We start from the raw sequence: 16,465 nt of genomic DNA, 5'->3' as shown, positions 1-16,465 counted from the left end.
TGGATATGGGCTCTGAAGGAAGAGCAAGCGTTTACGAGGTAGTTCATAAGCATTTTGACTATTTTTTTCATAGATGAAGGCAATCAATTAGTCCTTAAGGACACTATATATTCGGCTTGTTTTAGATTCAACGTATTCCCAGACAATATGATATATCGCATTAAGATCTTATTGCTGGGGCCCATATCTCCTTGTTATTGAGGCCATAGCAGTGCTCAATCAGCCATCTAAGCAGATTGTCAGTCTACACAAGAGCCTTAAAGCCTTGTTGCTCGATCCAAATTCTCGATCACATTCGAGACCTCACGATTTGAAATCTGCATATTGTAGTAGAAAGAAATGATCATCACGGTGTAACGACGTTCCTTCACTGTAATTTTTTTTATCTGGAGCAGCTATCGCCATGATGCCCAAAACTTCGCTAAAATTTATTAATACAACCAAAATAAGAAACGCCATCAGACAGCTGCAACATAATAAAATCGCCGGTAAACAATAATACAAAAAAAACAACTCATGGAACCTCAACCCCATGGATTTGTTTGTCTAGGCTTTAGTTTAGTGGCATGCAATAGATCCTCCTTGAATACAAAATCGGAGCTGATATCCAGGACCTTGGGGGAATTCCGGAATCTGCCAACGTAGTCTGTTAACAAACTTGCACCAGTTTCCAGGGTCGAGTGGAAGCTGTTATTGACGCAAAGGCGATTATACAGAATAATAATAATTTCTTTTGATTCAGCTTTCCTTTTTCATTAGTTATAATTAAAATCCGATGATTAGTTTAGGAAAAATTAATTTTTAAAAAATGTGTTGGTTTTTAAATGGAAGTTACACCTATAGTGAGTTGACCAACTTGGATTTTTAAAAGTATTTGAACCTTTTCCCTTCTTCCAACAAAGAAACAAATAAAAAATTGGTTTTTTTTTAATATCTCAGATAAGAAGTAAAATTACTGCAAGATTTATTTTTCTTTTTTTCATACTTTTATAGATAGTAAGTGCTAACTAAGTAAATGTCTACATATTTTGTGTTCTTAATAATCATAATTCTCTTTTCTTTTGGAATATACCTACACCTTTCGTTGATAAAAGTATTATACATAGAGCTATGTACTTTGAAAAAGCTATGAAAGAGTAAAGTAACAATACTATATCCCCTTTTCTTTATAATTATTATAGTGGAGAGGCATAATATAACTTTTATAATCGTATTAGAGACAGATAATATGTCTGATTTTTATTCTATAGAAAATAGTGCGTTCCATATTCTGTGAAAATATTACTTTTCATTGTGAGCTAAAATTGCAAACTTTTCATATTGAGTCATGTCGTTTTAAACGGTCCCTGATACAATGTGTCATATCGAATCCCATGCAAGAATTTTAACACTTAAAAAAACTAATTTAATCCCCGAACAACAGACGTACCAATTATTACCACTGCTACATCAAATATGTCCCTCTGTTATGTAAAAATAAAAGACACAGAATTTGAATAATATTTGGCCTAAGACAAACTAAGCTGTCACGACGTTTTGTTAGTTACCTGCAAGTAGCTGTGAAGGGGTGAAAAATAAAAACTCCCATGGAACGATGTAGCTCAATGGACAACGCACTCTAGTGAAATTTTTCTATACTATATATTTACTACATATTACTGGTTATGTAATTAACTTTCCTTAGCGAAAGTATTTCCTTATGAGGAAGGTTGCGATGATTGAATGTAAGCTGTCTGCTTTCACTGTTTCCAACTTTGAGATAGAAAGAGAACATATGAAGTGCAGAGAACATTATGAAGTCTTATCTATATATGAATAGAGCAATCAAAAATCGGGAATTTTCATGGGGAAAATCATCTTTAGATTAAACATTTTTAGGCCTTCTTGTATGATTCAAATCATTATTCAATACTAAATTATTATTGACATATGCGAACAATCCCTGTGTTAAAACTTTTTATTGTCAATATAACAAGTAAGAGTTGACAAATTAAACGAAGTCAATTTCTATTTTACTACTTTTAAAACTTTTTTTAACATTAAAATATATAATTTATATTATATTACTATTGACTATAACGAGTTCTTTTTTTTTTAGGTATTAAAAAAATTAAAAGGAAAAGCTCAAGAAATTAAACTACTGATTGTACTTTACTGCCTAATCAAATCCGTTTTATATAATGTCATTATCATAAACTGTTGTATTCTTCAACTTTTTTACTATTTTAAAGTAGCATTATTTTCTTATAGATATAGTATAGTTATAGTATTATTATTAATGATTAAACTTGATACGAAGAGCTATAAATGAGTCATTTTGTAGTTTTATAAAAAAGAAGAGGAATATCAAAATGTGGAAACTTCATTTACTCTGATACAAGACAATATCGTACATACCCTACGTGTATTGTTAACATATATTTTTCGAAAGATTTTTAGAAAAAAAATACTTTTTTAAAAATGGTGAACATGTTGGAAGTTGAGGAACGCCCAGATATTCGTCGAGCTTCACTCATATCTGAGATATATTCCGAAGGAAATCAACAAAGCTTCCCGACCATAGGTAAAGAAAAAATTAAAGGCTTCGCTGCAGTAGGTAAAAGATACAAAATTAATGAAAAATAAACTTTTAACAATGATTTAAAATTTGTATGTTATTTTTCAATGTTTTTTTTTTCTTCAAAATTTTTGAAGAAAGTATATTGTTATTTTTTTATTTATAACTGAAGAAAATTATGTTTTTGCTTCCTTAATTCATCTTTACCAATGTTTACCTCTCAACTGAAGTTTAATTATGTCTTCTTTGTTTAATAAACGGTCTAGGCACGATCACTTATTGCATGTTACAATCAAGGAAAAGAAGAATAAAAACCAAAAATTAAAAAACAAGATATTCTTTATTTGATTTTTTGAAATTTTTTACAATAATACAATTTTTCAATACAATGCATAACAAAAAAGTTTTGCAATATACCCGGATAGACGTTGCAATTGTGCAAGAGGAAAAGGTTTACCAAATTTGCTAAAATTTTGTATTTGTGTTGTACTTACTTCGCTGTAGTACTAAAATTAGGGTTCACTTATTTTTATAATGTTTTGGGGACTGCATAGCCCTAATGTACACGTATCTCTGAAAAAAATTGTTTATCATTTGTTTTGTCACACTTTCATTTTCATATGCCAACAAATTTGTTTCCTACGAATACAAAATTTTAATAAAAATATAATGAAATATTTATTAATAACATTTGTGTGACAATTATTAAAAAAGACCTGGAAAAAAGAAAGCATGTTCCATCAGTAGAGTGCTTCACTTCTTCTTTTTTTTTGTGAAAATAGACTTAATTTTTTTGTTTTTGTATTTCTACTAATGTAAGATACAATATGAAGAAAAATTTTGTTTGTTTGTTTTGAATGTTTTTTTGAGTAATTGGAAAAAAAAATGTTTTAATGAATTAAAATAACATTTTTTTATAAATTGTTTTCTGATGTGATAAAATAAATGAAGATCAACAAAAAACACCATTTTCACAATTGTTTGAATTTAATTATCTCTTCCATTTCATAACTATTGTACAATAAAAAAAATAGCCTATAGTTGGTGGGGGAAAAACCCTAAAACTATCAATAACCTATAAAGATATTTACAACAACCCGTAGTATCCGGCATTACCTGGACTTATTTGGCGTCGACTAGCAGATAAACTGGGCTTGTATATTATAAATTTGCTCCTCAATAAAGTATCAGTGTGACTTTACAATATCATGAGCCCACTCACTCGTTGTTACAGTTTATATTAAATAATATCTCCTCAATATCAAAATATTACAGCAATAATTAATTGAAAATAGCTTTAGGTCTTCTTATAACAAATCTTTATACTTTTGCTTATGTAAACTAGAAAAAAAATGGGATTTATTGATACCTACAAAAAAAGTAATCACTTTTTGTTCATTCATGTAAAATAAACTTAAAAGCAAGAATTACAACCCACACACATTTAACTTTGAAAATTGTCTAAATCCTAGGGTGTGTAAATCAAAAAGGAAAGTATATGCTGAACTTTTTGATATATTATGAATAAGAGTAATGTAACACTGCAGGTTACATACATATGCTCTTTTTTTTTTTAAATGTATACTCCCGAGAATATAGACAATTGTCAAATTCTGAAACATAATAATCACACATTTTTTTTTTTTTTTCTCATCAAATAGTTTCTTTTTTCTTTTTTTCAATTCAAATTTGAGATGCACCTTGATTAAATTAAAAACCGTAGGGAATAACTACCATCAATTTGTAATATGTAAATTTAATAAAAAATATAATAATCTGCCAAATATCTGTCCTTTTATTAAATAATTATTCCAACCCAAAGCTGTAACAGAAAGTACTGAGACATTACCTCGTAATGAGTTTATCTACATTTTCTGCTCGCTATGAGACAATTTTTTTTTGCACATAAGTGGCGCTGGAAGTACCATAAATTATTATTTAACTAACTACTCAACTATTGTTATGAAATGTAATGCGTTTTTTCTTATTTCATTTAGTACATAATAAACCAAAAGGACGCCATATTGAAGATATACTTATAAAATATGTAGGAAATTAAAAAAAAATTTGGTGGGACATATTTATGATGGCCTTAAGAATCTAAGCTGTTCTGTAATAAAAATAATTGTTTTATGTTTTTAACATTTGATTCTTTATACATGTAAATGGTAAACTCCTCAATGAGGTTGTCGCGGAAAACAATATATACCTTTTCTACATAGGAACTAAATAACAGTACGAACAATATGTATAAAACAAAATTTCAAATTACGTACTGATGTGATTATTTCCCAATCAAGATAAAATTATTAACAAAATCATTCAACAAATATGTTTTAGAGCAATACACTATCATATTATATACCTTTCCCTTGAATGATTAAACACGCAATTTTTTTGTGTGTTTTGAAGTTTGTAAAGCCCTTTTTTTTCCTGGGGGTGTTTACCTACGCCAGAGACTGTAATATAGTTGTAAAATAGTACTAAATTTGTTCACAGATGTATTTATTTATGTCAGAAGTACGAAGTTATAAATTGCTAAAATATAGATTTTAATTAAGGGAAGTACTTGTGTTAAGATTTGAAAAGAAATAACAAAAGATTAACAAAAATGGTTAGTATAAATAATATGTTTGTATGTTAAAAAAGACCCATGTTTTTAGCTATTATTTTTCCGTTTAAGGTTTATACTGATTTACATATTGGCTTTTCCCATATGTGTCTCTTATACATCTACAAAGAAAAATAAATATCAAGTTACTTTTGTCTAAGAATTTGAAAAAATAATGTTTTTATATAATCTGACATTTATTATCCAATTTCGTCATCACTTCTCCCGCAATTTTGAAATATATTTATTTAAAAAAAAAATATATACATATATAGAAAAATTTAATTATTTATTTTAATTTAACAGATGTTAGTTTTTTTATTGAAAGCAAAAACTCATTTATGAGACATTTTTTATATATTTTAAAAACAAAAAAACCATTAAATTAAAGAGATAGCGTATTTGTGTATAATTTAAAAAACAAAACAAAAAAAACAAGATTTTCTTCACTACTATTAAAAAGCTATCCTTCTATTCCAATTTAATTATTTATCTGGTAAATTCAAAAACTACATAATTATATTCTTAATAATAGGTTGGGGAAGATCAAGGACAGTTGAAACCCTTTATAATACAATGGTACAATATCTAAAATGCAGATTATTTTGAAAAAAATTAATAATTTTTGTGAACTTTTCTTTTCTTTTGTGAAAATTCGATATAAACTGATTCGGAGAGCTATAGGTAGTTTTTTGAGGATCCTTATTTTTGTCATCATACGTATGAACAGACAAACTTCAACTCAAAATATAACCAAAGAGACAAGTTTCTTCAAAGTTAAGAGATTCACTATGGTGATAAATCCTAAGACTATCCCACAGTACATTCTGTGACATGGCTTAGGAGATATTACAGCACTAGTTTTAGAACTGTTTTATTTTGAAAAATATTTTAAAGCTAGTTAAAGGACGTATTGAAGAGTCCTTACCCGTTACTGTGTCCATGGTGGAGTGCCTTGTGATGACATCTCCTCTACTATAGAACTATTTTAAGATAGATTTTATTATTAGGAAAGTGCAGCTAACGATATATACTACCTGCTCAAATAGATCAAAATCATCTGGGTCTCGACAGACAAGAACGTTGGGCCTCTTGGGGGTGGTTGACGAAAACAGAGGTGATCTTGCACTATGTTTATTGATACTGTTAATAATTACTCTGTAAGATCAACTGGAATTTGTTTAAGGGGGGGGGGATTAATTAGTGCTCGCTTAATGAAATGTGATGAAATACATTTAATCAAAAAAATAAAATTAGAGTCAGTTTTTCTTTTAACTAATATCATTTAATTTACTGATTATTTTGTTATTACTTTATGTAGTTTTATCCAAATTCAAAACTCACTGAGTAAGAAGAAATTTGAAATATTAAAAAACTTAGAACATGGTTGAGAGTTTCCCCAAGTGGTTCAATTTTCCTTGCATTAAACTTTTTTTTAGCACGGAATTGTTCATTGAGAGTGAATTTATCAGACATTAATAAATAAAAATTTAATAATTTTACACCATAAAAATCTATATATTGATTCCATAAAAAATATTATTTTGTCTATTTTTTAAATTTCTAACTCAAATTGAATACTTTTTAAATGTTTCAACCGTCTTTGGCCATAAGGAGAATCGTAATATAAAGATTTTTTTTTGTCCTGCTTTATTAAATTATCTTAGTGTAAAAATACAAACACAACAGGTATAAAATTATATTACAGGCACAAAATAAAATTGTAACATTTAAAGTTTGAAGCAGATTGCAAAAAAAACAAAAAAAAAACACAAAATACGATGAAATATAAGTAATTTAGAAAGTACATACAAAATAGCAAAATATACATAGAGCTTTCACAAAAAAAAACAAAAAAAAACACATTCCCACACATGCCAAAGAGGAAAAGAGTATAATCCAGTCTATTAATTCGTTAATATGTTAAACAAAGCATTTAATATAGTATTTATCGCAGTAGATATTTAAAAATTATAAATTGTCTATCTATAGAATCATCCAGACCAGAGTTATACCAATATTCTGTTCTGGTAAATTATGAATGTCATACTTGTCTGCCTTTAAATGGAATTAACTCTTTGTAGGCATAGCAACAACCTAGTTTTCTTATAAAGTTCAAGCCCTTGCTCATGTTTTTTTTTTCTTCACTACCTTTCTCACAGGTTCCATGAGTATACAAATGTACAAGAGATCAAAGGAGGACACCGTTTTACTTAGCGTTACTGCTATCCCATAAAATCATACAATAACAACCTCCTCAATAAATATGTACTTAGTGGTGTAAATCGTGTGTATTTTTGAGCTGGTTTTTTTATTTTGTGATTGGCAAGCTGAAGAATAAATTTTCTTATCCTAAGTTGTTCTCATTGTTATTAACGTCCTTTCTTACTGAATTTAATTATTTTCAAAACCTGATTGAGCATTTGAGTATACTAATTGTTGTAATTGTAAGTCCTTGTAGGACTCAGAGTAGATTGAGGATCGACATTGAGATAATTATTGTCAGTGTCAGTGTTTTTTTTCTGTCTCCCCCTCCTTCCTCTTTACAGTTTATTGAGGCTCATCTAATTAAATTTTAATGTTAAATGCTAAGCTCCTCTCCCAAAAACACTTTTCAAAATGGCAGGATAACCATATTGGTTTTTAGTTTTTTTTCAACATGTCCACAATGCACCAGATTTTCATCACAATCTTTCTTATACATTAAATAAAGTAACATTTGATGTTTTCTCAACTTTTTATTTCATCCATTTTCGAGAAAAATGTTTTGGTTTTTGGATTGTAATACTGAGTGAATATGAACATCACATTTACAATTGTCTTTATTTTATCCGGCTTTAATCTTAGTTTGAAAGTTTGGCCCAGCTTTTCAAGTCCAATTTTTGATGATCTTGCATGGAATAGCTTTTGTATATCATTAGACTCTTTAATAATAATTCATTTGATATTCGTGCTTTTCCGTTGTGTACATATGTAGATTATTTTATGATGTGGTTTATCTGTTGTTAATGGTTTTTTTTTTTTATTATTTGTGGGATAAATGGTGGAAATACATACTCTAACTTAGAAGTTTGTCTACTTTCTCTTTATAATTAAGTACTATGCATTTACATACAAACATGCTTATTAATTAATATATTTTATTATAATAAAGTAATGCCTTCTATAAAATATATAAGTTTGCTAGGTAATGGTTGTATCATTCACGTCAGGCAGAGTTAGAATTTCTGCTAACTCACTTTACAATTAATATTACTTCTAGAGTAAATTTCTCTGGCGTTGCCCAGGACATTCAGAAATTAAAATTAATTAAGAATTCTTCTGCTTAATATAAAACAAAAATAAAGACCGTTCTATGTTAAGAATGATTCTTCCTCCATGTTGTTGTATTTTTTGCACCCTTTTTTTATAAAGAGATAGAGTAAGTTTGCCCGGTGTTGCCCGGGACATTAACATATAAAAATTAATTCTGAACTTTTTTGAAAAGGAGATTACTAGGTTTAGTGGATAAAATATATTAAAATTGAAATATAGTTCACTCATTTCATATTGTTATCAACAATCCTTTGCCTTATTTTCTCATTTATTTTATATTTTCTAACTCTTATAATCATCTTTAAAAAAAAGTGTGGAGACACATAACAACAAGCATCAAAAATCATTCTTTAAATATTACGGTTGTTATTTTTTGTTTAATATGTAATAGTCCTTTAGTTGGACTAAAAACTCGTTTTTAGAAAAAATGTGTTATTTGAGACAACTTTGAGGACAAAAAAAAAATCTTATCAGATCCAACTCTTGAGCTTTAAAAATCTACATATAACATTTCCTAAATTCCATCCATTTGAGTGTCCGTGATTCAAGGACTCTCTCACACACATTCACACGCAAACATTCGTGTTTAATATATAGAAGATTATTAACAAACTCAGTCGCAGAGAATGTGTTTCTTCTCTAAGGTTGAAAAGAAAAACGCCAAGCAATTCCTCTTTGAATACAATACCACAAGGAAGTCTAGGGTTCGATAGGCATAAATAATCAATCAAATTGTGGTATTATGGTGAGGCATGACATGTTATCTTTTCTATACACTTGTTCCAATAGCTGGAAAATTAATTATTTTATGGTCAGCATTTCAAGTCTATCTTATAGTAGTTTAGAAACATCCTAAAATCCCTCTCCGAAAAATTGGTCAGATTTAAACCAGTTTTATTTATGTTGTTGCACTGTTTTAAAAATCATATTAGATAGGTAACGGATCTATTGTCCAATCACTGAATAAACTTAACTTTGGTATTTTAATACATGGTGATTTTATCATTTAGCTTGAAATAACTCCCACAGAGATGCTAGTTACTTTTCTAGTTATAACTCCACCCCATATTTTGTCTCCTTGACCCCCAAAAAGCAATTTTTATTTTTTGCATATATAATAAGACGCATTTGTATGACCACTCCCTCGAAAATTGGCACCCTGTCTCACCCTGACCAAGTTCAAAAGAGGAACCCATACAATGTTTCAGCCTCCTAGTCGCGACAGTGTGGGTACCTATAAATGGCACACACAAACTCTATTAAATATATATTGGTTATAAATACAAAATATCTCAATTTAAAAATATAAGTGTACTTGGGTATGATTGTATCTCAGAACTTCAATTTCAAAGAAAAATACAGAAAAGCCCAAAATTAGATAATAATTATTTAATTATTTCAAATACTGGATAACTTATTGACTTAACTGTAATTAATTACTACCCTTAACACCAAGAGTAAATTTGAGCATTACTTATTATTTAACGTTCAGAACATAAAGAAATAGACTGGTGAATTTTTAGCATTAACTCGAATGCAAAAACTTTTGTAGTTGGTAGTCTGCAAGGTGTGTTTTTTTGTTTTTGATTTTTTTCAAAGCTGTTATAATTACAAAGATAAACAGCAGAAATAGTTGTAAACAGTATATGTTCAATTTAATAGAATTTGATCCCCTGATTACAATTAGAGCCTTATTTTTTCTCACCAAGTCTCGTAGCCATCAGAAAAAGGACATACATTCTTTTTTATTTTTGGCTAATTAATTTTAAGATTCAAAGCTATTTTAAGTCTTCGGTTTTGAAGATAGCGATAAATTATGTTATTATATTTTAAAGCCGAATGTTAAAAAAATTCTAATTTTTTTTTTAAATGTCTGCATCATACTGATAACTCGAGTTATATTTGTTTAAAGTGTAAAATAGATGCTTTTTATTCAGAATCTCATAGCTTCAAGACAAATAGTTTTAAAAGTATGAACTTTAATTTTAAAAAATAGCCTCCTCTAAAAGGCTCTATATCGTTGTCAATTTGAGAAAAGGCCACGGGAATATTTCAAAGATGAAATTCATTTTTGAATTGATCATATTATAAAAGGCCATATTGATTGATATGCCTCAGCTGGAAGAGAGAGAAGAAGAAAAGATATAGAAACAAAGAGAGATGACATGTCATTATAGAGAAGAGAAGGTGTAATTATAAAATAATAACTAGAGTGTGTGTCCTGAAAGTAAAGGAGCTACACTAGTGATTGGGTTGAAAATTTACTTCCTTCCTTTTGTAACTATTTCTATTTGATCCTATAAAAAGTCATGGCAGCTTAGCTTTTTAAGATTATACGAATTTTGTGAGTTAACTTGTTGTTTTAAGTGCTGTTTTTTTTAACTTGACATGTTTGAAGTATTTAGAATTTGCAACTCCACTGATAATTGTGAGAAAAATCTTCAGTTAATTTATTTTTTCGGGACGGAGAGAAAGAATGTTTGCTTTGGGGGGGGGCATCACATTTAATCTTTTCAAAAAGAATTCATCTTTTGACTATACGTGCAGCTCTAATAAAAAGGATTTGACTATAAGGCATTCAAATTGCCATGTTTTAAGGAGTAGTTGTGTAATTATCGAAATACTTTTAATGGATAACATAAACTTATTTCGCAAAAAGCTACCTCATTGTTGTTAAATCCACATTACGTTCGTTAGTATCCATAAAAAATGGCATTTTTAAATTGAACATTGATTTTTTCCTCGTAGTCACTAAGTCTTGCTAAGAAAATCATAAAATATTCATACGACATAAATAGTTGTAATTAAAAGCTACAATAGGTTTATATTTCTCAAATAAACAACGTTTATTATACTCAGTGTTCATTGTCATTAAGGAGATTTTTATTGAGTCTATGAGCTTAGTATTTGTCATAGTTAAACATAAATAAGAAAACTACTAAATCATAAGTATTTGGAAACTTTTTAAAGTCCAACTCTTTACACTTATATATATATATAAGCCTATACATAGACATTTATAAGGATGCTGAGTTCGGATACTTGTATTTTATATTATATAAATGTTCTAATAAATAGAGTGTTGGAGTAAAAATATATAAATTTCTAAGACATTTACATAAATTCAATAGCTTGAAAAGTTTATTAACCCTTTGAGAAAGAAATATCTTGTACAACATAAGTAATTATTTGATTCCTGTAAGATGTGGAACCCAAAAATTGCATTTAATTACAATTTTATCCCTGTTATTTTTAATTACGAGGATTCACTATACAACCAAGCGACAGCTGAAACTATAATAAACAAGTTTTGGTTAACCAAAAGCTCTAAGTGTTAAAATATCCGCACAACAATAAGAAAGTTAATGTGTCTGAAATCTCCTCCACGCCGGTATGAATGCCGAGATTGCTGCAGGGACTGTTGGCATCTCCTTCGATACTGCCTACAAAAATCCATTAAGGACTGGAGTACAACCATACAGCCAAGATGAACCAAAACATCGGCAATAAGAATATGGTGGACATCTTGACTGCCTCCATTTAGACTTCCTCGAACAATGATCTCTATCACCTGGATTTTGCCGTTTGAATCATCATGTAGAAAAATATCTGACTTATTCTCATCCAAATTTGAATTCTATCGGACCCGCCATAATGACAGCATAGTACGCTATGGATACTACCTTCATCGTAAGGAGATATCAGTCTATTCCTTGGTGTGTCAAGGCTCTAATAGCTTGTGAAAGAGGACTTAGATAACAAAAAAAATTATTAAATATAATATTTAAGCATTTTACAAATGTTCTTTTGAGTTGTCTTTTCTTAATTCCATAAAAATCACGTTTTTCATAATTCAGTCATGCTACTGCAAGTTTTGGGTGCTCCTACTCTATAACAATTTTTTTTAGATGATAGGTTCATAGGTTTCTGTGTTAATTACATTTCTCAAATTAGTCATCAAGGGTTAGAAAAATATTTTGATGGTTTTAATATTTATCAACCCCAACGATGAATATCAAAAAAGGAGATGTCAATGGAGTAAAAGATATTTTTCTTCATGCATGCCTTGTTTGATAATAATTTAGAAAGAATAAATCCTGATCATTTAAAAAATTCATAATTACACTATTTTATATAATGAATTCACAGATATATGATAAAAAAATAAAAAAGTATACAATTATTTTATTGATATTTAAATTGATAACATATTCATTCTAGTGTTGAAGTGGCTAAACAACCTTTACGAAATAAGTTACAATAGAATTGGAAGGGAAGTATGGAAGGATTAAGAACATGACCAAATTTAGTTAATGGTTAATATAAAATTCTTCCAATCAAATAGAAGTTTGATGTACTTCAATAAATTTTTGTTTGGATAATACTATTTCAAAGAATTTGTAAATTCCCATATTTATTCTAAATATTATTAAAAATTGGAATATTTTTAGGCATAGAATATTAAAATTACTTAACCACAATGAGGTTTTTATGTCTATTAAATTGGCTCTGTAATGTTTTAAAAGCTACTAAAACCTTTTCTTCTTTTTTTCTATTACTTCCTTTTGAATTAGTGGTATATTATTTATACCCCAATCGAATAATTTGTATATATGACTACAAAAAGTAACCTACTTCCATCATTAAAAAAGTATTTCTTTAGTATGTACATTAACGTAAAATATAAATTACTTTACTTAATATAATTATTTTAAAAATTATCTAATCATGTTTTTAAAATTATATCGAAAAATATGCATATTTGTTCTTTTATACACAACCTAATTTATATTGGCCCTTGTAAGGACTTGCGACAAAGTATATTCAAGACATTTTTTTTAAGAAAAACAAAATCAAATGTATCGCCAATTTTGTGACGAAAGAAGTATGAATTTGACAAATTTCAGAGGAGGAATTTGAAATCACAAACTAAGGTTAGATGAATTTAAGTCATTTGTTTTATTTTTAGCTGTTTGTTTGTTTTCTTTCTTTTTTCAATATGCGTAGAAGATATGGCTAATGAAGTTCAATAAACTGTTATTTTAGATATAACACATAACCTTATTAAAATTGTTTATAACTTATTTAGTAATAAATATGCGTTAAAAGTAATAAATAATTCAAGTAATAATAAATATAAACTATTGCCATTTGAAAATATTACGTAAATCCATATTTATAGGATTTGATTTGAATATTTACATATGTAAAAAGAAATGCAATACTTAAAAAATGTTGTAAAACTAAATAGTGTAATTGTAGGATTATTTTGACTTTGTATCACGTAATAAAATTCGTTTAATTTAAAAAAAAAGCTTTTACACCAGTTCATGTTAGTCCAGAAACATAAATAACTTTTCCTTGGAACAGAGAAAGAACAAAGATCCGAAGTTAGATAGTAACTATACATTGACCCCACCATCTTCAATTGTAGAGATCTTCATTATTTAATAGTAGTAATATCCACAGTTTTAATTAGATGTATGTGGTTCGACTTTGACCAATCAACATTCAGAATATTAATAAAATAGATTAATATAGTTGTAAATTTTATGCAATGCCTATCTTGAACCCTCGTTTAGTGAACTGCGATGCTATACACCCAAAATTGATAAAAAAGTATCATACTTCATTTGAATCTAAATTTTTTTACTAACACTCTTCAGTATACTCTTGAAACATTAAATTTTATTAAATAATACATTATTTATCTTTATAATATCATGTTTAGGATTTATTCGTAAATTTAGCTCCTTTTTTTTGCATTTAATTAACTGTTTTGCTTCTTAGTCATTTTTTTTTTGATTGGAGGACTCAGATGTAGAAGATTAGCTACATAATTCAATTATTGTAACAATTATTTTATAAAATATACGCAATTTATAAAAAAAACTACTGTTTTGATTACAAAAATATGCAAAAAATACAGAATATTTATTTCGAAAATTAATATAAAATATATAATGAATAATTTTACTATAGAAATAACAAGTTATATCTGCCCTAAAGGAGCCTTAAACTCAATTTGTTTAAATGAAGATGCCTTATATTATTATAAGTATTTTTAGCAACGGAACAGATAATTACTAGTACAAAATGAATGTACCTAATAATAATAAAAAGAATACTTAATTGAGATGACGTAATAATTATAATCGCTTACCTGTGTATCATAAACTTAAAACTGTTTAAATTTTTGTGGGATTTTTAACTTGTTCAATAACTATGTTATAAAAATGATGGTCACTAACGGATGGTTAAAAAAAAAAGGATAAAGTAAATCTGAGAATTGGAAGAAAGTTTAAAGTATAACAGCTTCGTTTCAATGGCATTTCAATAGATTAGCTACAAACAGCTATGAGAGGAAATAAATTAACACGTATTCCAGAAAAGCAAGTATAAATTGAAAAAGGAATTACTCCGATGTCGACTCTCAATCCTACTCTAACTCCAACAAGAGCTACACTTAGAACTCCCATAAAAATACTCAATGTTACTTTTACGTCATTCATTAGACACACACATTATATTTAGATGTTCTCTCCTCAAGAGTGGAATAATATTATGCACAAAGCTTATTGAATATCAGAAACACTCCTGATATTAATCTAAAAGCTTAGAACAATACTTAAAACATGTTTTGATATTTTGGAAATACCATAAAAAAATACACAAAAAATGGGTAATACTCATCAATGGCATTTTTGTCCTTTAAAAATATTTTTTGCCAAAAAGAGTTTGTTCATAAAATTTATTAGATGTATTCAGGGGAGATTCATTTTACAATCATTGCTTGGAAAAATACTGTTTCATTTAAATGAAATGCCTATTTGACAAAACATTATTTTCTTTTCATTGTATGCATATGTTTCCATAACCATTTATACCTCTTGAGGATAATCAAATAGAAACACTCATAATAAAACTTACTCTGACAACCAAAATATGAGAATTTTATCACGTAGATATATTTACATTTGTACTATGTATGTAAGTACTAAAAACGAAAACATGTTGAAAATGTTTTGTTATCAGGAACTGTACACAGAAGAGAGAGAAAAAATAAAACATCTGAGTAGCTAACATCAAAAGCTAAATGTTTCTATAAAACATAAGATGTACAAATGTTTCTATACTTATTTCTTTACATTTACTTAATCAATCCTCAGAACCGTCTTTTTTTTTCTAACATATATGTTTAGAGCGGAATATCTAAATAAATATACTTTTTGAAATGAAAAATATGGTCTCTATTGATCAATTTTTTGAAAGCTAGAAATAAAGAATAGAAAATAGATGCAAAACCTCATCTTTTTAGACAAAATAAACACAAAAAATTGGAAATTGATATCAACCATCCATGAGTTATACACAGGGTTTTTCTATGTAGTAAACGTAATTATTTAAAAGGAATTTTTGTCGTCCGTTTATTTATTTTATAGTCTGTCAAGGATTCATATTTAACAGCGAGCGTCTGTACTTAAGCTCAGCTCGTGGTATTAAAAAAGGAAAGACAAAGGTTAAAAAAATGAATTTGACTTTAAATTAGATTTAACAGCGAGCGTGTGTGACTATAGCTAAAAAGAAAGTACAAATATTTAGGTTAGTAAATCCTATGCATGTTTTAGTGTACTAAATACGGAGTGATAAAGTTAAAAAAACACTTGGTAGCTTAATTAGATTACAAATAATACTAGTATCTTTATTCCCATGCAAGATTTTGCTTGGGTTTCATACCACAGATGTAATTTTACTTTATGTAGTGAACAACTCTTTCTTCATTGATATGAGACTATCTTTATATTGCAATTTTCAAATAATCCAGAAAGAATAAATAATAGTTTTTAATATCAACAATAGAAACTCTTTAAAAGTTCTCAAAGTAGGGGTTGCGTAACCCAAATGAGTCCTTAATTGATTGTCAGGGATTCTCAAAAAAAAACCCACAATATTTATCAATACTTTTGAAATTGAAATCTGGA

The 16,465-nt window shown here is 28.1% G+C and overlaps 1 protein-coding gene across 5 annotated transcripts in view; it reads left to right on the top strand.

The window, feature by feature from the left end:
- Window positions 1–16,465, top strand: part of LOC121125699 (band 7 protein AGAP004871) — a 430,618-nt gene that overhangs the window by 255,316 nt on the left and 158,837 nt on the right. For 2 of the 5 annotated variants that reach the window (XM_040720912.2, XM_071891499.1), the window contains exon 2: window positions 2,324–2,563. The exons of 1 other annotated variant lie outside the window; for it this stretch is intronic. In XM_040720912.2, the coding sequence (XP_040576846.1) occupies window positions 2,461–2,563 (103 nt within the window). In that variant the 5' untranslated portion in view covers window positions 2,324–2,460. Of the gene's footprint in view, window positions 1–2,323; window positions 2,597–16,465 lie in introns of all 5 variants that reach the window. 2 more of the 5 variants (XM_040720906.2, XM_071891494.1) reach the window with 1 other exon arrangement.

Source organism: Lepeophtheirus salmonis, chromosome 1, assembly GCF_016086655.4.
Source record: "Lepeophtheirus salmonis chromosome 1, UVic_Lsal_1.4, whole genome shotgun sequence".
NCBI classification, from domain to species: Eukaryota; Metazoa; Arthropoda; class Copepoda; order Siphonostomatoida; family Caligidae; genus Lepeophtheirus; species Lepeophtheirus salmonis.
This window is presented reverse-complemented; position numbering and strand designations above follow the sequence as displayed.